The sequence below is a fragment of the Pongo pygmaeus genome, chromosome 3 (genome assembly GCF_028885625.2).
Source record: "Pongo pygmaeus isolate AG05252 chromosome 3, NHGRI_mPonPyg2-v2.0_pri, whole genome shotgun sequence".
Lineage (NCBI taxonomy): Eukaryota > Metazoa > Chordata > Mammalia > Primates > Hominidae > Pongo > Pongo pygmaeus.
The window spans coordinates 102335818-102360722 of NC_072376.2; the positions used below are offsets into that span (position 1 = coordinate 102335818).

Here is a 24905-nt window from a genome sequence, read left to right on the forward strand (position 1 = left end):
TACAAAAGCAAATAGGAAGTCACTTCAATTCAAGACATTTATCAATCACCTGTCATGTGCAAGATTGAACCTTTGGTATTAAAAACATGAACAAAAGCACAAGTCCCTCCCCACCACCAATTTGGAGAGGAAGTTCTGGTTACTCAACAGAAGAAATAGGACAAATGTTGCAACAGAGAAGGACTCTAAGTATAAGAGATTCAGCTCACTAGAGCTGGCTGAAGTTTTCTTATGAAACAGACTCTGGTAACTCATTTTCCATCCACTTAAAGAAGTTGTATAAGAAATTATGAAATACTTTAGCTAAGTCTTGGAGATTTTATCAGTGACTTGTGGGTGACTATGAAATGCTCTCAGAAATGTAATCCAGGGTTGCAATAATCTTGTTAATCAAAAAGCTAGAGCGGGAGATTACCCCAGCTTCCATGATTTTTTTGTTTTGTTTCTAAACTGGGTGGAATAAAACATTTAAATCTTAATATATAAGATCTATCTATTAGGCCTATTTTCAGTACTGGCTGAAGTATTGTTAATTAAGAAGATATACTACCATCAACATTTTTGAGAAAATGATCTTAGCCGTAACATTATTCTGAACACTTTAATCATGGTGGCAGCTAAACCTTCAGGTCGTATAACACTTTTTAGTAAGAGCTCTAGGATCCTAGCTACACTGAAAGGACATGAGGCAGACTGGGGGTCAGTGCCCTCAGGCATCTTAGTTTCTAGGTCCCTGGACTTCTGTTGCTAGGCATTCACTGAGAGAATAATGTCAGGGCCATTGTAAGGGTGGTTTTCTCCCCGCCCTCTTCAAACTTGTCTTTCTCTGCTTCTGAAAATAAGTGAATATTTGGAGACAGCCTACAGAGAGGCCAAGAGGTTTCTGCTTCTATTGATGTTAGCATTTGGTTATAACCAAGGGGAGAAAGAATATTAAGGTAAGAGCTACCGATAATTTTTTAAATTAACATTTGCTTATTTTTGTAAGATAGAACTTTGTTAATGTTTCCTCAAATAAGATTACAGGTCTATTTCAAGTATTAATAGTTTAGCTGTTTGTGTGACATACATTGTCTTAAAAAAAAAGCATTAATTTTCCTTTATAATGGGCACTTAGAATGCAGTAAGAGTGTGCAGAGAAAATATTCTGGCAGAATTCAACAAGACATGTGAAAATAGCCTGAAGAAAAGCATTTATGTTGAAAACTGTTATCATGTTATTGTTTATGGCATTTTGATTGACAGACTGAATCCACTACTAAATCAACAAACTTTGTACTGTGGAACTGTTAATCTTTTGGACATGGTATGATGCTGGTTTTAATTTTACAGATATTCTGATTGCTCTGGGTGTAGAAACCCTGGGGGAGGACAATTGGTGCACTTACAAATATAACTGCCTGCTTTTCTTTTGAAGCCAAACTCTGGTTTAGCTGTTTACATGTTTTCTAATGTATCAGAAACTGACTTCTTTGTGTCAACACAATTTCTAAGAATCTAAATTAAAACATGAAATCAGTTAAGTTGGGGGAGAAGGTTGAGTTTAAGCCCTAAAGCAAAAGGATCTGGGTTTAAATGGCAGTTCCGTCCCCTCTCAGCTGCCGTATCTCGGGCAGTTACTTGACTGCTTGTTAAAATGGGGATTCTGAGTCACTATGTCACAAGAGTTTTAGAGAAATTTAAAAAGATATTATAGCTTATACGCCACTTAATAGAGTGCTTAGCACAAAATCAGTGCACAAAGAGTTAACGATTACCTGCTGTAATTACCTAAAGAAGGAAATCAGCATTAATCTGCCCTTCTATTGGCATCAGAAAATTCAGAAAATCTGTAAGCTGTCCAACAAGAATTTACAGAAAAGGTGAGTCACATGGAAGGCTCTGTGGTGCTTAGAGTAAGAATAACTTTGCCTTGAAGATCAAAGAAATTCGAGGATAGGTGAGTCCAGTCCCTTCTCATGATGAGAGGAGAGAAAACATAATGGACATTTAAGAATTGATAAATTATGGCTTTGGTTTCTTATATAACATCTCTCCTTTTTACCAATATATCGCTTTACATTGTATGGAACAATCCTAGGCAGTGACCCATGTAATCATGGGAAGAAGAATACAGAGGAGAGAACTGAGGCTTGGCAAGATCAAGGGATGTGTCTAAGACCACACCAGCAGTACCTGACAGCAGGGATGTTAAAAAACAGTCTTAGGCTCGATCCTGATATTTCTTTCTACACTGCACTGCATGTAATTCTAAAAGAAATGTTAACGGGTTGGGAGGGAAGAAGTCCATAAAAATATGAGAAAAACTATGTGCTTTCATAAAGTCGATAAATGTAATAACTATTGGGATTTGGGAGCAGAAGGACTGATAAATTAAGGGTAAGGCATTTGTTGTCTCCTTTAATGCAAATCTGCAGAATTGCTTCGCCTGTATTCACTGGAACTTTTTCAGTGACTAATTTCTTTAATTTAACCAATGATAACAGTTTGCATACAGTAAGCTAAGCAACAAATTAACTGCCGGTGGAGGCAACTTCTTAATTGTATTGGGGCATATGCTAGCATCTAGTTAAGTTTAAATTCCAATCTGGCACATACATACTTCAAAACTCAAACTACATTTGTAAATTTTAGGCAAATACATTTGTAACACATTTCTTAAATTTAGGACCTGCTTATTTTGAGGTGTTAAAGGACTCCAACAGAATGTGGCCGTTTTCTAGTCATGACATACAAAATCTCCACAAGTTGAGAATGAATGTTGTATGTACTTGTTTTGTTAAAAATGATTTCTTCTAACTGCAAAAGCAGGTGTTCTCATTTTGTATGAATTCTAATGTGTGTAAAAAAGAATTATATGCCTTTTCATTTTCTTGTAAATGAAAGACTGATAGAATATTATTGATATTAATTAAAGTATATTATTTAATATTCATTAAAGCTGTTTTGTGTTTGTCAAAGGTGCCCATGGTGAATGGAAGAAGTCTTTTCTAGTCAGTACTGTTACTACAACTCTGGTACTGATTCATGTAGTATTGATTCATATTTTTGCCCAATTAAGTGCTGTACACCTGCTTCAATTCATTAATATATTGTTGCAAGTTGTGTACTGAATCCACTTTGGTTGCACTATCTTTAAACTTATAGTTTAGCCTTTGAGAGCTAAACAGTAATGAGTCTAGTATAATAACTTATGCATTAACTATTATTGAAAATATTTCAGATGAATGTAAAGTGCTTTCTGGGCTATTTTGTATTTTCACTTTGATTATAACACTTGTTTCCAATATCTAGTTATACCTTAAATTTATTACTAATGAAAGTTTGTCAGCAGTGGGGATCTCTCTAAATTTAAGCTAAATAACCCTCTCAGAAAGATTACGTTAGTATTTTGGTGATGTTGATGTATCACAATCACATTCACCAGAATGACCATACATCTTTAATTTAATTACTATGATATGGAGTGCGGGATATTGTTGTCTCTTAATTTTACTACCTTAAGTGGGTTTTGTCACGTAAAAAAGAGAATTTGGATGGCTATTTGACTACTTCCTATGAGTTTTTATTGTTGCTGTCTCTATAAATCCATGTTCCTAATATTGAAACATTTTTATCAATATTATTTTGTATAACAGTATATATATAAATATATATAATCTTAAGAACAATACTTAACATTTTTTCTTTCTTTAATAAAGTTAGAAAAAATCTTCTCAGTTTTAAATTTATGTGCATTTAGGTGATTTTAAGAGAACATGTATGAAGACAGAGTAAGGTATAGAAAGACTACTGATCTAGTTTTAGAAAACTTAAATTTTAGTCAAACACTTTTAACAGTGAAGTTTTCTTAATGCTCTTCTGCATTTTTTCCTCCATTTAATGTCCTAGTCATATTACATCTTTGATAAATATCAGTTCAATTTAAATTGACTCTCTGTGCTGTAGATAATTGCTGCTGTCCAGAATAATATATATGTGTTGTATTCAGTAAGCAAAAGATTGCATACTTGATTTAAGAAAGATGAATACAATGATAAGAAGAGGCAAACATTCTTTATTACATTTTCATTAAATTCTTTTCTTTCACTTTAAAAACTTAATGTGTAATATACACAGAATAAAATGCACAGCTGTTAGGTGTTCTGTTTCATGAGTTTTGACAATTGCATCTACTCAGAATCTACAACCCAAAGCAAGATGTAAAATATTTTCATCATCCCAGAAATAATTTCCATGTCCCTATCCAATCAATCTTTCCTCCCCAGAAGAAACTTCCTTCTGATTTCTATCATTGTAAATTAGTATTTCTTGCTCTTGAACGTCATATAAATATAACTGTAACATAAGTATTATTATTCATCTCAAATCTCTCAGTAATCATATTGATTTTTGACATTCATACATGTAATTGCATGTATCAGTGTTCATTCCTTTTCATTGCAGAATATTATTTCATTGTATGAGTGTAATATTCCATTCCTTGTTTATATCTTCTTCTCTTTATATTCTCTTATATTTGGGCTGTTATGAATATTCCTGAACAAGTCTTTTTGTGGACACATTTTTTTATTTTCCTTGTGTAAGTATCCAGGCAAATTCTTGAATCATGGATGACATGAATTTTCAACTTTATAATTGCTGCACAATTCTCCAAAGTGGTGGTACCATTTTATTCTACCTGAAATGTATGAGTTCTGATTGCCTCACTCCACTCGCATCCAACATTTGGTGCTATAAGGCTTTTTTAAATTTTAGGCCTCTTAATGGGTGTGAAATGGCATCTCAGTATAGTTTTAATTGCTTTGTTTTGCTCTGATCACTAAATATGCTGGGACATCTTTTGACATGTCTGTTAGCCAGTTGTGTATCTTCCTTTGTGATGTGTCTGTTCAGGACTTTTGACAATTTATTAATTGGATTGCTTGTCTTTTCATTATTAATTTATATGAATTCATTCTATATTTTGGATGGAGAAATTTGTTCAAATATCTAAATTTCTATTATTTTCCTCCAAGATGTGGCTTGCCAATTTGTTTTCAACTACGTCCTTTGATGAGCTAAAGTTTTAAATTTGGAGGAGATGCAGTGTTTCAACTATTTTTAAAAGGTTCATGTTTTCTGTATCTATCAAATAAATCTCTCTCTATACCAAGACCATGAAGACATTTCCTTATACATGCATCTACAGGGTGTGTGGTTTTAATGTTTATATTTAAAATTATTTTTTAATATTAATTTTTGGATTTGGAGTGGATTCAACGTAAAGGTTCACTTTTTTAAATTCACATATTTGTTCCAGTGTCATTATTTAACAAGATATTTTACCATTGAATGGACTTGGTGCCTTTGTCCAAACTTGGTATAGATTGATTTTTGGACTATTTTGTTCCAGTGCTCTATTTTTCTATTTTTACACCAATATTGTACTATTTTGCTTATTGTAGATTACGTCTTGACATCAGGTAGTAGTAACTATCCAATTTTTTTTGGAAAATTGTTTAAGTTTTTAGATCCAATGTATTTCCTTATTAATTTTAGCATTGCTTAGAAATTTAATCAACAAAAATCTGCTAAGATTAATTAGTATTGTATTGAAGGTATAAATAAACTTGAGGAGGATGAACTTTTTTAAATATAAAGTTTTCCAGTCCTTGAACTTGGCATATTCACTTATTCGGGTGTTTCAAAAAATTTTTGGCAATATCTTGTTGTTTACATTGCAAAAATCTTGCAAAATTTTGTTTATTCCAAGATTTTGATGGGTTTTTGATGCCATTATAAATGGAACTTTAATGAATTGCTATTCCCATTGCTTGTGGCTAGCATATGAACTACAATTAATCCATGAATATTAATCTTTTACCATGTGAACTTGCCTAAATTCACTAATTGTGAATTATTTTTCTTTTTCTTTTCTTTCCTTTTTATAGAGACAGGGTCTTGATATGTTGCCAAAGCTGGTGTGCCTTGGCTATTCACAGGTGCAATCAGAGCACAGTGCAGCCTAGAGCTCCTGGGCTCAAGTGATCCTCCAGCCTCAGCCTCCCAAGTAGCTGGGACTACAGGAGTGTGCCACCACACCCTGCTTTAAAACCTTTGAGAATTACGTAGAATTTTTATGTACACAGGCAAGTCATTTATATATAATACAGCACTTTACATTTTCCTTTCCAGTCATCCTGCTTCTAATTTCTTTTATTCCTTATTGCATCAGCTAGGATTTTCAATGCAATAGTGAACATAAGTTGTGAGAGCAAATATTTTTGTTTTTTCTTTTTATGTTAGGGAAAAAGCATTCAAAGTTTCATAATTAATAAAGATGTTAGCTATAGACTCTTTGTAGATGCCTTCTATAACTAGTATGCAGATAGATTTCAATATAAACTAGTGTTTAGTTTTGTCAAATGTTTTTACTGTATCTATTTAGATATATACACATACATTTCCTTCCCTTCCTTCCTTCCTTTTTTCCTTCCTTCCTTCTTTCCTTCTTTTTTTCTTTTCTCTCTTTCTCTTTTCTGTCTCTGTCTCTCCTTTCTTTCTTTCTTTCAGTCATTCTAATATGGTGAATAACATTGCCTGACTTCTGAATGTAAATCAATCTTAACTTCTTTGAATTACCTTTGTGGGATCATGATATATTAGCTTTTTACATAATGCTATCTTTTTTTAATACTTTTCCTTTTATGTCAATGAAAGATATTGGTCTGAAGTTTTGTTTTTCTTGAAATATTTTTGTAATATTTGGTATTAGGTTTTTACGGCCTTATAAATGAGGTTAGGATGTGGTATCTCCTTTTCTGTTTTTGAAAAGAATTCATGAAGATTTGTATTGTTTCTTCTTCAAATGTTTACTAGAATTTACTAGCGAAGCCATTTGGACCTGGAGCTTTACTTGTGGGAACGTTTTTATTACAAATGGAGATTTTTAGTTTTCTAAATGTCTCTTTCTACAAGTTTTAGTTTTTAAAGGAATATTTTCATTTCATTTAAGTTGCCAGATATATTGGCATAAATTGTTCATAATGGGTCATTACTATTCTTGCAATGTGTATTAGGCTCTTCATAATGTCTCTACTTTTATTTTCTAACGTTTACAATCTCTTCTCACTTGTTTTTCTTGATTAGTCTTGCTAAAGGTCAATTAATCATATTAATTTTTACAAAAAATCAATTCCAAAAATTATTTTTCTCTCCTTTGCCCATTTTCTGTTTCATTAATTTCTGCTATTATTTCCACTATTTCTTCCTTCTACTAACTTTGGGATAATTTTGATCTTTTTTATCTATTACTTAAAATGGAAGCATACCTCAATAATTTCATCCCTTTCTTAGTCTTTTTTTTTATTTTTTATTTTTTATTAGCAACCATGCCTGGCTAATTTTTTTTTTTTTTGTATTTTAGTAGAGACGGGGTTTTGCCACATTTCCCATGCTGGTCTCAAACTCCTGAGCTCAGACAATCCGCCTGCCTCAGTCTCCCAAAGTGCTAAGATTACAGAAGTGAGCCACTGTGCCTGGCCCCTTTCTTCTATTGTAATATAGGCATTTCAAGTGACAAAATTGCACAAAATTTGGTATGTTTTGATTATCATTCAGTTTCACATATTTAAGACATCCCTGTTATGCTGCTTTGACTGAGGATTATTTAGAAGTATATTGTTTCATTTAAAATATTTAGGGATTTTTAACGCTTTTATTTATTTGTAACTTAACACTTTTGTGTTTATAGAATATTCTGTTTATGATTTTTTATGCTTTGAAACTTACTGAGAAATAGTTCATGACCCAAAGCATATTCTATATGAATGATGGTTCCATGTACATTTAAAAAGTATGTGTTCTGTAGTTGTTGGATGTTCTATGAATATCAATTAGGTCCAATTGGTTAATAATTTTGTTCAAATCTTCTATATCATTGCTGATTATGTGAATATTTGTCTACTAAAGGAAGGATGTTAATATCTCTGACTATGATAATGGATTTATCCATTTCTCCCTTTAATTCTGTCCATTTTGGCTTCATGATTTTTATTTTTTTATTTTTATGGCTACATAATGGTTGTACATATTTATGGGGTACATGTGATATTTTGATACAAGCATACAATGTTTAATTATCAAATCAAGGTAATTAGGATATCTATCACCTGAAACGTTTATCATTTCTTTGTGTTATGAACATTTCATATCCACTTCTGTAGTTATTTTGAAATATACAATAAACTATTGTGAACTATAGTCACCCTATTGTGCTACTGAACCCTATATCTTATTTCTGCCATCTAACTGTATTTTGATCCAATAACCAACCTTTCTTTATCCCCCGCTCATCACTATTCTTCCCAGCCTGTGATAACCAAAATTCTACTCTCTACCTCCATGAGAGCAAATGTTTTAGCTCCCACAAATTAATGTTTTTGTGTATGTTTTGTGTATGTTTTTGGAGCCTTTGTTAATAATTATTGATGAAAGCAATTGAAGACGACACAAAAATGGGAAGATATCTCATGCTCATGGATTCGAAGGATTAATATTGTTAAAATGTCCACACTACCCAAAGCAATCTGCAGATTTAATGCAATCCCTATCAAAATACCAATGACATTCTTCCAGAAATAGAAAAAACATCCTAAAATTTAAATGAAACCACCAAAAATACAGAATAGCCAAAGCAATTCTAAGCAAAAAGAACAAAGTTGGAGGAATCATATTACCTGACTTCAAATTATACTACAGAGCTGTAGTAACCAAAATAGGATGGTGCTGGGATGAAAACAGACCCATAGACTGATGGAACAGAATAGAGAACCCAGAAATAAATCCACACATTTACAGTGATTTTGGCTTCACATATTTTGAAACACTACTAGGTGCATTTATATTCAGTATTATGTATTCTTGATTAACTGAGTCTCCTTTCATCCTTTCTTGCCCTTGTTATACGAAGTGAGTACTTTCTAAATATTCCATTGTAATCCTACATTGATTTTTAAACTACATTTTTGTTCTAACAATTAAAATATGCATTTTAATTTATTCTAGTATATTTTCAAATAACATTTTACTTCTCACATATAACATCAGAATCTCCTTATAACTGTGCAATTCCATTTATACACCTGCAGGCTCTTTGTGTTCCTCTGTCTTGAATTTTAACTACAAATATTATCAATCTCACCATACATTATTGCTGTGATTTTTATCTCAACAGTCAAATTTAAAAAAAAATTTTAATTCCTTATCATTTCACACTACATATGAAATTATAATGCTCTCTCTTTTCTTCTTTATTTCCTCCAATTATAGGTATGTTGAACCACATGAAATTGTTCTACAGATCTCAGACACTGTTCATTTTGTTCACATATTCATCTTTTTTGAATCTATAATAAAGATACCTTTTTAAATTGATAATAAAGATAATATCAAATTTGTTTACCTATATATTTAACTTTTCTGATGCTCTCCATTCATTCTTGCCAATCTAGCTCATTTTTCTATAGTTTCTCTTTAGCTCGAAGGGCTTCTTTAGTATATCTTATAGGGTGGGTCTTCTGAAATCAAATTCTTTCAGGTTTTACCTATTAAATATGTCTTTATTTTCCCTTTACTTTTGAAGGATATTTTTACAAGATATAGAATTATAAGTTAGCAAGTTATTTTTTTCCTTTGAGCACTTTAAAGACGTAATTCTATCGCTCTCTCTCATCTATTTGACTTAATGAAAAGTCAGCTGTAATTATGTTCCCCTTTATGTGATATGGTGTGTTTTTTTTTTTACTGACAACTCATCAATTGTGTCTCATCAATTTTGAAAATTCTTACCCATAAATCTTTAAAAAATTTTTTTTTCTCCTAGCAAGTTATTTTTTTCCTTTGAGCACTTTAAAGATGTAATTCTGTTGCTCTCTCTCTCATCTATTTGACTTAATGAAAAGTCAGCTATGATTATGTTCCCCTTTATGTGATATGGCGTGTTTTCTTTTCCTGATAATTCATCAATTGTGTCTCATCAATTTTGGAAAATTCTTACCTATAAATCTTTAAAAATTTTTCTTTTGTCCTATTTACTCTCTCTTTTCTTCTTTATTCCCTCCATTTATAGGTGTGCTAAACCATATGAAATTGTTCCACAGATCTCAGACACTGTGTATTTCGTTCACATATTCATCTTTTTTGTGTTTCAGTTTTGATAATCTCTTCTGTCCTATCTTCACGTTAACTGCTTATTTTCTTTGATATTTCCAGTGTGCTATTAAGCTTATCAAATGACTTCTTCACTTTTGATATGTCTTATTCTGGCATTTTTATTCAACTTTTTAAAAAATAATTTTTATCTCTGCTGAAATTCCCTTTCTATTCAGACATGTTGCTCACCTTCTATACCACATTCTGTCATAGTTATTTGAAATTCTCTCTCTTATACTTCCAGTATCTTGGTGTTTTCTTGATTTTTTAGGGTTTCTCTCTTGACCATGAATTACATTTTCTTATTTTTTCATTTGTCTTACAATTTTTATTGTATGAGGCATTATGCTTAAAAGAATAATAAAGGCTATAGTAAATAATATTTACCTCAGAGAAGGACATTTTTATCCTGTTAGCCGTTTAGTGTAGGAGTTGAGTTATCCCAATTTGTAATTGAGCTAGGTCTAATATAAACCAAAATTGTTGTAGCATTAAGTTTTAACTCACCATGCTCTTAAAATACTTTGAGGGTGTGATAAGGATTTTCCTTTTAACTAAGTTTGAGATCTGAGCACAGGCAAAGCTCTGGAGAGCTCTTTATCCTTGACAATACAGAGAAAAAGCTCTCTGAACTGTGTGTGATACAAAGCCTAAAATTAAGACACAGAATTATGTGCTGTCTTGACATCTGAAACCAGAGGGCGTTGATGGCCTTAACCCAAAAGTTTCCTTCCCCACTCTGCTCTTGTGGATAAGGTCCCCAGCCCAATATCCACTGCCTTATCAAGGGGACCAGGCATAGTTCCTGCTTATCCCTGAGTAGTAGGTTTCAGTTCCCTGCCAGCCCACAGAATTATTCGAACAAGCCAGTCACATCCGCCTGTGGGAGCCAGGGGACACCTCATACTCTTGATATTACAAAGTCTGCCTTCTAGCATTGTTGATTGTTCACTGTGTTCCCGAGTGCAGCCCTGGTGTGGCCCTGCGTGATGTGCTGTGTCCTCTTCCCCAGGGCCTTTAGTTTATGTATAAACTGCTGCCAATCTCATCAATTCAACACTAGACATCATGTGTTCACCCATTCCTATAACCTTAGGGTGGGAATTCCTTCCTCACCAAGGGGTGAAGAAAGGGTGATTAAAATACTACTTTACAATGAAAAATCTTCTTCTACTTTACAATGAAAAATCATTTTTAAAAAAATCTCTAGTACATTCTCATTTCTTTCCAGACCTACCCCTGGATTTCTACACCTTGGAAGATGTCTTTCCAACCTCTTGCCTTATCTCTAGCCTTTGGAGGACCTTTCCTCCAAAGTGTACTCAGTGAAGACCTGCCATGCCTCGAAGCTATTGATTTTCTTTCTTTTCCTTTCACTCAGCTTTTGGAGACTATGGCAGTGTACTCAGGCGAGGCTTCTTGATGAAATTTCTGGCTCCTCTGTTGGCCTTCTCTGACACTACCCCAACAGGAGAATGAGAGTTGGGACACCTTGTTACAACCTCGTGAGGTGGAAGTTTAATTCTCCCTTCAGGCTTTGCTGGCAAGGGTGGGTACTTTTGTTTTTTATTTTGCTTTTTTTTTTCCCCCCCTGTGCTGTATGGTGGGAGTAGAGTGGTTATTTTTCTAAAACTTTCCCTTCTTTCCAGGCTGACAATCCTCTAGTCCTTGGCCTAAAGAGAGCTTTTATTGGGGCTTTTATTGTTTGTGCCCACTGGCGTTCCTAGTTTGCCAAATTCCCCAGTACCCAGAAATGAGGCAAAAGAAAACTTGGGAACTCAGTGCTTCATTGTTCCTTGGGTCACCTAGCCATTCTGCCTTCTTTTCTCCACTCTTCAGAGTCTTATTCTATTTGTTCTGTATATAATGTCTATGATTTTCAGATGTACTTAGCAGAAGGAATAGGGAAATATGTCTATTCCATATTTCCAGAATCGGAAGTCGCTAATGATAATCACTTGATAACCAGATACAACTTTCCATTAAGAAAATGAAAATATTGTTATTTCTAAAATGATCAAAAGAAATGAGTTTTGTACTCTTTCACTTCAAGGGTACTGTTCTACTTAAATGGGAAATATAAAATCAGCAATGGCATGATTCTGTGAACTATTCATACATTCATTTTCTCATGAGGGGTATTTGGTCATCTTTATCAGTATGTTCCTTATGATCTTAAAAAAGTTAAAACTTCAATATTAGGACAAATATGTTATTTTTTTCCTGATAAACTAATACGTTTCTCTCACTCAATATTAAGAATTATATAGTTCATTAATTGTCCATCTTCCCTTTCCTGCCAGCCCACTCAAACCTAAATTTTCTTACTTTCAACTTATTTGCTTATCTGAAATTTTTCCAGCATCACTACTGCTTCATTATCTCTTATTCTACAACTCCCAGTCTTTGGTTTATTATTCTAATGTGGCTGTGAGGGCTTCAAAATAAACCTTCACATATTTATTCTTAGAATAGATAATGTAGAAACAATGGGCTTTCTGAATTTTCTTTAGGAGTAACTTATAGGAGGCAATCTGACTGAAAGGGTATTTCGGAAGACTTTGGAAGGTGTGTTCCTGGAACAAATTCATTATATTTATTTAGACTACTTTTTTTTTCTTTTCTGCGGTTATAAGAATGTGAAATAGAGCCCTCCTCAACCCATTTGTTATCACTATACATACGAGCTTCACCCATTCGTTCACTGATTCAACAAATATGTATTGAATACCTACTGAATCAGAATTGGGCATAAATATCTGTTCTAACAATTACTAATGTGTTACCCTAGGAAGTTATTTAACTTCTTTATGTTTAACTTCCCATGAGCATAATGAGAATAGAATACTTACCTAACATGTTTGTAAGAATTAAATAATATGCCAAATTTAACTTACCTAGCACATCGACTCATCAAAATCATGCAGAAATCAGTTTCTCTTCTTCTCCAGCCCTTTTGCTGTATGTTGATAACCTCCTTTGTCCACATGCGAATTTGATGGGTTTTCAATATTTTTCAAACACCATTAAATTGAAAAAGCTCTAAAATTTGTTTTCTTCAATTATTTTTGACAGATACGTCTTATGGAGGAAGGTCATAATGAAATCATATTTTGGATGTTTTAAACTATTTTAAGAAAATAGGAATTTCTCATGTGAAAAATGAAGAAAACAGCTGCTGAAAAATCCTATTAATCTGGTGGAGGTTAGCCCATACCCCCAACATTTTACAAAGAATAAGTCTTGCAGCTATAAAAATGCTTTGAATAATACACAGCTCCATCTACAGTGAACTTCTCAATCTAAAATTCTCTTTTAACTCACATTTATATTTTCTTTTAACTTGATAATCTTTTTTTGTTTTTTTTCTTGTTGTTAGAAAATTAATTCATATGCATTATAAGGTGGAAAATAACCAAACCCATTATCTCATCACCTACAGACAACCCATGTTGCAGTATATAGTGAATCCTATGTTTATGATACAATGAAAAATGACATAAAAATCTCCTGATAGCTCATAATATAATAAATTCCATGATTTTTATCTTATAAAATATTCATGGTGAGCAAATGGCAAGATGATAAAACATAATTTAATATAAACAACCAAGTGGGAAATGGGAGGTATAGCAAAATGACGGGGTCCAGGTATACAAAACTGATGATATAGTTTAATCCAACAATAGTATTTTAGTATCTAGTATCTAGTATAATAGTATCTAGAAGAATGAGTAAACTGAATACTCTTCAGTCGGTCATCTCAGTAATATTATTTTTCTTAATTGTTATTTGATGAGTATTAATTAGTCTCAGAAAGCAGAATTTGAGACAAGGCCTCTGACAGTTTCTGGAGTATTTTATACCTCTAATTAAGGGCTGATCCATACATCCAAAATCACTAAATGAGCTTGAGATTCCCTGGGGAGTTAAAGCGCAAGATGGCTTAGTAGATCAATAGTGAGATACAGAACCTCTAGCCTTTTGATTGCAGGGTCACTTGTAAGCTAGGATAGGAGTGAGCAAAAGTCATTATTGGTCAATACCTTAGAAGTGGTTAAATGAATTGCTTAGCTTTGTTCAGTTTTTATTATCGTTGGATAACTATTTGTTATCAGTTATAGACCCAATGGGTGACATTTTACCACTAAAGTTCACTTGCCAGAACAGGTTTGAATAGTCTTTCAAACTGTAGAAGGAAACAAAAAATCAGTGAGTGTCATTATTCTGGCAGTTTTGTAAATCTTCAAAACAGTCCATTCATCTATCTTTACTAAATCTAGGAAAATTGGTGTAAAATTGAATATAAATAGGAATATTTTTCCTAAATTTTATGAAATTACTGCTCTTCTATAAGCCAAAGCTAGTTTCTTCTGTGTTTTCCAGATAAAGACACTGTAAAGCCTTTTTCTTTCTACTGAAAACCATGTTTGTATTGTGACAGTTGTGCAGTTTCATTGCTCTTTTTAGTAACGAATCATTTCCTGGATTGTCTCTGCTGGACCTTTTTGCTCCTTTACTAAGGCAAGTTTTGTGGATTGTTCTGTGGTATTTCTGAGAAATGGATGCTTTTTACTCCATATCAGAGTCGATTGGGGTTGCTGATGATTGTCTTAGTTTAAATAAATACTCTCTAGTAGGTCAACAATACACTTATGGAAATAAATGGCAAAGATTGAGGGAAGAAAAAAATATTAAGCCCAAGTGGTTAGTAGCTCGAGGAAGAATTAGGCCTTATTTCAAATCCTGGTGCACTGTGTCCAGGAATAAGGACTAGAGAAAATATCTACAATAAAACATAACCAAGCAGGCATTAGATTTCCAATTCTCTAATTTTGAAAGATGGAACTTAATAATCTAAAAACAAAAAATAAAATCTAATAATAGTTTAATAACCAATGACTGAATATTTAGCAAGAGCATAATGCCTGGCACAGAAGTTGACAGAAAGATTGGTTACACATGGATTTAGCTTTCAAATAACATAACAGACAATTAGCAAATTGACAGCAAAGAATATTTTTGCTTTCCGTATAATCCTAGCACATAAGAGAGTGCTTTGCACAGAATGAGGGGTTATGTAACTACTGAATTCGTGAATACATAAATAAATGAATGAGTGAATGAATGAACAAACTATTATAACTTAGTTTATATATCTATTTAAACAGGCTGATATGAAATTTTATAGATGAGAGGTTAATTGAAATCTGAGGATCAGAGATTTGCTAGAGAAATTAAATGATAAATCTCATGAAACATCTCTACCAGAAAAAAACACGTAGAAAACTCAGATAAATCTAGTTCTCTGCTACCTACAACTGGCATAATTTTGTCCTACAGTAAATGTATAAAAGCATTCTATACGATCCTATTTTAATTTATTTTTATGTGACTCCATTTTTTCTTTATCTATCCCTTACTAGTAAAATATTGGTTACCCCCAACCACCAGACAATCAGGATTGGAAAATAAAGGAAGTAAAATTCTGATTATTTATTCCATTAGTGGGTATCTCTGGTAGAAGTTCCAGGAGCAAAATTTAAAGTGACTTCCTGGTATACCTGTCTAATTCAATTACTTATGCTTTCCTTTTCTGTTATTACTTATAATCATTGAGATTAAGTAATGATACAGCTGAAGCATATTTATAAAAATAGAAAGATATACATGTATGTAGATAGATGTTTTATAATTTAGGGTATATGTACCGTATGAAAGGATAGAGACACTGTAAACAAGCTTTTGATTATGTGTATGCATGTGGATATACACTTGAACAAAATGCATCTCTCTGGATAGAGCACAGCAGATAAGAAGTATCATAAAAACTTTTCTCAGTGTCTTTATGTAGTAGAACAAAATGTTAAAACTCCTGTATTCAGTCTATACCAACAAAATTTTACACTATCGTGAACCTGAAATTTCTCTTTGAAATCAGTGAAACGTGAAACAAGGGTGTGCTCAGGAAAAGAAAGTTACTTCATATTTTTCTCATGGGTTTTCCTGATAATAATTGCCTGTGTTTTCCCATTTACCCTTAGCTTTGTCAGAGATCCTTCAGCACTTCCATAGAGCCATCCCACTAGAGGTCACAGATCACAAAAACCCTACAGAAACAGGAAACTGAACTTCCTGAGTACACTACAAAACACAGAAACCTGTTTCCTCTACACATCTCAAACTGGCAAAACTCAGTCTTAGCAGATTCAGTGTGGAAGCAGCTATCAAAAAGGCCATACGGATTTTGTCCCCAAATTTCACATGAGCTACCTTGCTTCAAACTACTGAGATGAAGGGAGCAAGATTATTTGTCCTGCTTTCTAGTTTATGGAGTGGGGGCATTGGGCTTAACAACAGTAAGCATTCTTGGGCTATACCTGAGGATGGGAACCCTCAGAAGATTATGCCCTCTGCTTCGGTTCCTCCAAATAAAATACAAAGTTTGCAAATACTGCCAACCACTCGCATCATGTCAGCGGAGATAGCTACAACTCCAGAGGCAAGAACTTCTGAAGACAGTCTTCTCAAATCAACACTGCCTCCCTCAGAAACAAGTGCACCTGCTGAGGGCCTGAGAAACCAAACTTTCACATCCACAGAGAAAGCAGAAGGAGTGGTCAAGTTACAGAATCTTACCCTCCCAACCAACGCTAGCATCAAGTTCAATCCTGGAGCAGAATCAGTGGTCCTTTCCAATTCTACACTGAAATTTCTTCAGAGCTTTGCCAGAAAGTCAAAAGAACAAGCAACTTCTCTAAACGCAGTTGGAGGCGCTGGAGGCACTGGAGGAGTGGGAAATCGAGCCCCACGGGAAACATACCTCAGCCGGGGTGACAGCAGTTCCAGCCAAAGAACTGACCACCAAAAATCAAATTTCGAAACAACTAGAGGAAAGTAAGAAATCTTCTTTTCTTTTTGCTCTTTCTCTGTCTATCAGGTCTAGAAGATTGCAAGTGAAATTTACCTCACTCCCAGAAAATTATTTCAAATTCAAAATGAAATCGGATCATATTTATAATTTCGCCATTTCAGTTAGATAAAGTTATTGTTAATTTATCTAATAGGGAAAAATGAACAAATAAAATGCAGCAATTTTGTTTTAACTGAAATAATCATTCACTTTTCTACTCACTTGTAGAGGTGGTTTTACTTAGAATAGTCATTGCCAAGCAAACTAGCACCATGGTGGCTGTTAGTTTAATTCAACTCAAGGATATGTTGATTGTGTTCCCAATCATATCCACAATATGAAAGACAAAAATAAATAAATAAATAAAATTGGGGCATGAACAGATTTGAAAATTGGAATAGCAGTATTATAAAAAGTAACAGTTGTCAAAGATCGAACCAAGCACACCAGGGGTGCAATCCTGGCTTCAGTATGGTCTAGTTCCATGATTTTGAGCAACTCAATTGATCTCTGTGAACCTCAGTTTCTTCATATGGAAACTACAGACTTAATACAAGGACAAGGAATGTCAATAAAAATAAAACTTTGCAGGGTTCTCGTTCAGATAAAAATGAATGAAAAGTGCTTAGATGCATGCTTCTCACAGAATAGGTGCTCAACAACTCAAATTTTGCTAGTACTGTGATTATTTTGAGTTGTGTTGCCAGCATGAATATGATGAATCAGAAAACCTATTTTTCAAATTAATTTTAATTTAAAGTTAGAGCAATTTGAATGGTTGAAATAAAATAAAACAAATTTAAAGGAGTATTGTTAAAGAGGGTTTTCAAAAGAAGTGATAGTCAAATCAAAATAAACGAAGAAAAAATATCTGGGTGGGTCAATATTTTATTCATTTAATGCTCAGAGTCATCTGTATGTTTGGAATACTAGAAGTTTAGTGTTGCAAAACTAAACTTACAAATACTTTTTACATGTAATAATACAAAGTCAAGACACCAGACATGTCTTGGGAGCAAAATGGGGTTAAATATCTTACTAATAATAAAATAAAATTCAAGTTAAAAATAGAAGTTGACACACCTGCTATGTGAAAGGCATTTGATTAAAGCTGTTGCTGATATAAAGGTGAGAAGAGGAGAGACACTGGTAAGAATTCTAGCCAATGAATTTACTTATTTCTGTATTATTTATTATTCAAGTCTATTTTTCACTATATTTCAAAAGTTATAGAATTTTTTGAAATATATAAGTAAATCTGATTGTAACTAAAAAAGTATTCACTTGGTGGACTTTGGAACAATCCCAGCTTACTGTAAAACAAATAGTACAGATTACAATATGTTCACTTTGGGACAAGTAAATTTACCATTAAAAAAACATTTAACAGACATGTATTAATCTTTCTCATTTTGGGGGACAACAGGATTTTATCTATTAAATAATCAGAAATGTCATTTATTGAGAGCTTTTTCTAAATCACTTGAGTGCATCATTTCTGTTAATCATATTTTATTAGAGGCTGTAATTAAATTTTTAAAAACTAATTACAGTAAAACCCTTGGACATTCATGAGAAACGATTGTGAGCTTTTCAGAGATGCTATAGCTAAGAATTTTTTTTTTTTTTGAGTCGGAGTCTTGTTCTCTTGCCAGGCTGGAGTGCAGTGGCATGATCTCGGCTCACTGCAATCTTCAACTCCCAGGTTCAAGCAATTCTCCTGCCTCAGCCTTCTGAGTAGCTGGGACTACAGGTGGTGCGCCACCACACCCAGCTAATTTTTGTATTTTTAGTAGAGATGGGGTTTCACCATGTTGACCAGGATGGTCTCGATCTCTTGACCTCGTGATCCACCCACCTCAGCCTCCTAAAGTGCTGGGATTACAGGCGTGAGCCACTGCACCCAGCCAGAATTTTTTAATAGAAAGAGAAATATAATAAACAGAACAAAGAGACAATTCAAGTTAAAATAGCATTGAAATTTTACATACCATATAGAAAGTGGCATACAGTTGTGTCATAATTAGAACTAGTAACTAATAGTTTGATAAATACTAGTTTTTAAATAAATGCTAGTTGTTTTATCCAAGGTACTTGCTTTCAAAGGTTGGGAACAATTTGATGAATATTTATAATTTGCCCATCATTTGCCAGCACTGTGCTAGGCTTTGGGATACACAGAATTTAAAAAAATAATAATAATTCCTCCTTCTAAGGAATATTCCCTATAAAAAGTAAACACTAACATACCTATCAGACTTCAAAAAATTTTAATATGTGCTATGAGAAAACAAGATATTAAAGGTATAACTCGCTGAACAGAACTTTATCCTCTGGATTTTCCAACAAAAATAATCTTAAATTCTTTCTATAGAAAAGTACCAACTGCATGTAGGGATTCTCTCATTTGAGGTCCTGGAGAGTCTGAGGTTTTCTTTTAGTAATCCTTTCCATTACCAAGATTCCTTACTCATTAGGCCATGCGAATGACAATGGCATTAGAGAAAAACCTAGGTCCTTTGCTTTTGGACACAGTGCTGCTGCAAACCCTTGATAAGGTCAAAAGAAGTCCTTTGTACTTTCATTTGATTGGCAAATAATAATAATAATAGTAGCAAATACTTATATGGCATCTGTTACTAGTACTCTATTATTGTGAGTGAATATATTCACTCATTTAATCATTACTATAACTCTATAAAGAAGAGAAAGATTTTATCATTATTTCTTTACAGAGGGATTAAGTAGCTTACCTAAGGTCACTTGGCGAACAAAGCTCAGGGCAAAGATTCAAATCCAAGCTGGCTGGCTTTAGAGTCATAGCTCTCAGCTCCTATATTATACTTCCTTGGCAGGTACAGTCTCTTATCACAAGTGGGAGGATAAGTGTGACCAGTTCGCTTCCCAGCTCATGAGGCTTCACAGGCTATTGGTTGCCTCCAGAATACAATCTAGATTTGTTACCCAGTTAGTCATACGATGCCACCCTAGATCTGCCTCCTGCCTACCTCCCCAACCTCATCTTCCGCCACTTCCTGCCTATTCAAATAAAGTAGTTCTCTGGTCCAATATATGCTGTTTGTTAAACCCACCTTTCTTCCCTGTCTGCCCCTCTGACTAACAATGGCCCTCTTTTGCTATCGTTGTCTCCTTTCACACCTAATAATAACTCCAGGAAGCCTTCTCAGGTAAAGTTAGGTGGCCTTTCTAACTGCTCCTACAGGTCTCTTTGAATTCCCCTGTTCACTGTACTTACGACACTGCATAATAATAATAATGAATTTGTAGTATCTTTGCATATAGGGACTTGTTTTCAGAGCTAGCAAAGTCTCTGGTTTATAGCAGGTACACAATCAATATTTAATCATACTGAATGTGAAATATGAGGATTAATATGTGAATATAAAGAAGAAAGCTTCCCAAATAAGTATTTGCATTTGTTTATGAAAAAACCTGGTTGATTTAGAATAAACTCATATTTGTTCTTTTTTCTACCACTCTTAGAATTTTATAATAATTCTTAGTAAAAGGAGTATTTATGTTTATTACAGGTTCTTTTCTAGATTATTCAGGATTATTCTGACATATTTTTGTTTCATCCTGTAGTTTTTCTTCTTTTTTTTTAGCATTGCAGGAACTCCTGGCTAAAATAGACCTATGGTTTTCTGTCTGGCAGAGTGGGTGTTAGTCAATGACCAAGCACTTTGAAATAGGAAGGATGGAAATAAGAAATTAGGATTAGTGTATTTATATGTTGAACAAATATTTGCTGAACACCTTATCTGTCCCCAGCACTGTGCTTGTGCTGGGAGTAAAACAATGAACAAGGACTCCTACATGTCCTGCCTTATGGAACCAAGAGCCCAGTGGCAGAGGTGAGAGGAGGAATAACAGCGAATCACAAATGCTGATTCTGAATAAAGCTTAAGAAATTGTAGAGTATAACAGGGGGAATGGCCTACCAATTGTGAATGGGGTCAGTAAACCTTGCCTGAGAGGATAATAGGGGAAATGAGGTAATGATACAATCCAACTGCCTACTTAACTTTTCCCACAATTCCCAACCCCTGTACACATGTGTCTTAATTTTTACCAAATCAGTGAATGACTAGTTCCATAACTAAAACCTTGGATAGATCTTTGGCATTTTTCTCTCCCTCCTGGTTTTTATCTAATCTATCAAAAAGTCTTGTTACACCTCTAATACATCCCAAATACCTCAGCTTCTCTCCATCTTCTATTTGCCGTTATTCACCACTAGTGTTCTAATTGGTCCACTTCTTTCCACTCTTGTCTACCATAATCCATGATCCACAAAAGGGAGGGATCTTTTGAACATTTAAGTCAGATTAATGCATTTCACTGGATGTAAGTCTTCATTATTGTAAGTGACACATTATTTTAGGTACTAATCAGAAGGAAAAGTATGACATCACACTTGCTTAATTTGAATTTTTAGATTTGTCTTTCAGACTTTGAGATTTTGGTCACATATCACTTTTGCAAACTTAAGAAGAAGATGTAAGTGAAACCGGTAAAGTATTTCGAAGGCAATGGCAACAACTGCTATCTGACCACTAGTGACTGAAAAATGCCTTTGATTTCAAGACACATTCTTGATTTCAGAGATGTGTGTCTTAAAATCTGTGAAATTTGGTCTTTCATTCACTGTCACACTCCAAGCTCACTGTACTTCATTTCCTCCAGCCACTCTGGCTTCCTTTCTGTTTATTGAACATGTCAAGTTAATACGCATCTCAAAGGAAACTTTTTTTGCTCTTGCTGGAATGTTCTTTCTGCACCTTTTATAATGAAGGACGCCTGTTCCACTTGCACCTCCAGCTTTAATGTCACCTCCTCAAAGGGATCTTCTCTGATCACCCAATGTAAAGTTAACTATCCTCTCACTTGCCATTCCTTATTTTGTCACCCTTATTTTTTCTTTGTAGGAATTATTTGAAATTATTCTATTTATATAGACAATAGTGTATTTTATGTCTTTCCGCAATACATCCCTTGAAAACAGGGACATTGCCTGTCTTATTACTACTCTATTTGCTGCCTAGAACGGTGCCACGCGCGTAGAAAGAGCTCAATAAAACTCTGTAAAACCATGGATTATTAGACGGGTTTGGCATCCAGAGGGGAGATCAAGGCTAGAGATATAAATTTGGCAAAACATTGGTATATAGAAATGTATTAAGTCATGAATGTGGATGATACTGAAAGAAAGAAGGACCTAGAATTATGAACGGAGAATCTCTAATATTTGATGAACTGATAGTGGTGGATGCCAGCAATACAGCCTTAAATGGGGTGACCAGAGAAGTTAGGAAGGAATCTATAAAAGTGTGGTGTCATAGAGCAAAGGAAGAAAATATTTTAAGAAGGAGGTAAGTGATCAACAGTGTGAAATGCTGCTGAAAAAGACAAAATGAGGACTGAAAAATAGCTACTATTTCAGTTTAGTGAGCACCATGCTCTGGCCTGAGAGAATTGAGGTATGAAGGAAGGCAAAAGAGAGCCATTAAAGCCAACACAATTAAGGAGGGCTTTTATGAAAAAAAAAAAAAAAAAAAAAAAAAAAAGAGAAAGTGGTCAGAAGCTAAGGCTAGTCCAAACATTTATTTTTTGTGTTTGTTTCTTATTATATTTCATTTTACATACAGAGGGCTCATACATATGTTAACATGTTAATGAGAAGGGTCAGAGGAAGGTAAAATTTGAATATGCAGTAAAAAGGGGGTTTTTTTTCTGAGTTTAATGACAAATTAGAAAATTAGAAATTATTATTTCTGAGTTTAATGACAAATTAGAAAATTATTTTCTGAGTTTAATGACAAATTAGAAAATTACAAAAATTAACCATTAAATTCTGCTATCATAATATACATTTTTTTCTGCTCATTTTGTGTGAGTTATGAATAGGTTTTAGAAGTGAATTATCTGATCAGCTAAATTCTTGTGTTGTTTTCAAAGTTATTATTAGGCCTAATAACATCCAAAATGGGTTATTCTTACATGCTGTAAAATTCTAAAGAGAAATCATTATACTAAAGGGTATTTTCTTATATCTTTGTGAAATAGATGTCTCTATTACATTACTGCCAGTGAAATAAACACTATATAAAGTATATTCTCTATCAACTTTTACTCATTAATCACATTCTTTATTTCATTACTTTGCTGTTTCTACTACGTTACTATAAATATATATTGCATTTCATATGCTAGAATTTAATGAGTGCTTATATATTCCTAATAATTAAGTGGGAACTTTTTGTATTCGCACACCTTCTGCTTTTCTGAATATAAAACTATAATTTTAAATTTATTATTTGGGGGTAAATGCTAAGAGAGTAAGTTTACAGGAACTGGATCCAGCATAGAATTCTGCATCACGGCATCTGTTAGCCTGCCTTTGTGGTCTGCACGCTGGGAAAGCCTGACACCTACTGGAATAGAAACAGTCTACAATGCCCGGAATATGCTCAAGTCACAGTTAATTGCGGCAAAGGGGGAAACAAAAAATAAAATTAGGTAAAATAAAACAAATTTATGGAAAAGATTATATTAAAAGTTGACTTTAAGAATCATTACTTATAAAAGATATATGTTATACATATTTAATTCGATGTACCACTTTAAAAATACACTTTTCACTTTAAAATTGGAAAATAGGTTGGATCCAAACAGCAAACTCTATGCACATCCTGTGATGGGCATACATTCAGCTCGTTCTCATAAAACTTTACACTGACAATATTGTGTATAGACAGTAATTTGTGGCTGTGAGGCACTCTACAGTCATCTATCATTGAAAACTCAATTACATTCACCACACTGTTCCCACTACAGATAGCAAATTAATTATGCCTGAAAAAAATATTTTAATTGCAAAAGTTGGTACATAAAAAAGTGTTTCTTCTTAAAGTCTAAATTAACCACAAATCAAAGTTTCTAAAATTCCCCATGGTCTGAGCTTTGCATAATTGCTTTTCAAAAAATTATTTTAAATATCAATTTATTTATATGATTCTTTTACAAAACTGATATTTTTATCTCAGTTTGAATACTATATAAAATTTTGTAAAAGAATTAAGCATATAAAGATACACTACAATAAAAGAACCACAAACATAAATTATTTTGTTGTTAGGAAATAAAACAGTGATTTTCTTAAGGAAATAAGTATTGAGATGAACTTGTCTTTTGGACTGTTAGCCAAAGCTAAATATCAAATGTCTAATGCTTTATTTAAATATAATTTACATATCAATAATGTTTTTACTAAGTTTAAATTCTTGCTTCCCATTTTTATTATCCTTTTTCATGTTGTATATATTTCCCTTGAATTATTTTCTTATTTATCACTAGTGAACTACATGCAAATTAGTCTTTCAAATTAATAATTTGATTAAAAACTTCTCTTTTTAGCTTGATTGGAAAAAATAAAGATTTTAATAAATAGATTCTATAACACTTTGGAAGTATTTATGTTCATGACTTCTTAAGACTGTAGAGACATTCTGAATGTTTTTTTTTTCCTGAGAGGCAAGCTTCATCATCTGAATTGAACATAAATGATGATGATGCTCTTCTGTATTGGCTTTATGGCAATTATTGACTTGAAATATACAAGCAATTATGGTTAAGATGAATTTATCAGGTCATTAAAGAAGCAAAACAGGAGCTGTGTCTCTTTGTATCTGAGGCAAAAAAAATATTGAGGCCATATTATATACACCCTCTTCAAAAAAAAATCCCACTTAACTCTGAATCATTTAATTATTATGAG

General features: G+C 33.3%; 1 protein-coding gene across 4 annotated transcripts in view; it reads left to right on the forward strand.

Moving 5' to 3' along the window:
• Window positions 1-815: 815 nt before the first annotated feature.
• The window catches only part of MMRN1 (multimerin 1), a 74020-nt gene continuing 49930 nt past the window's right edge, over window positions 816-24905 (forward strand). Inside the window, exons 1-3 of one of the 4 annotated variants that reach the window (XM_063663907.1) lie at window positions 832-938; window positions 5934-6131; window positions 16239-17091. In XM_063663907.1, coding sequence (XP_063519977.1) covers window positions 16487-17091 — 605 coding nt within the window. In that variant the 5' untranslated portion in view covers window positions 832-938; window positions 5934-6131; window positions 16239-16486. Of the gene's footprint in view, window positions 939-5933; window positions 6132-7425; window positions 7581-11575; window positions 11744-16238; window positions 17092-24905 lie in introns of those variants that run through there. The other 3 variants (XM_063663909.1, XM_054486165.2, XM_063663908.1) reach the window with 3 other exon arrangements.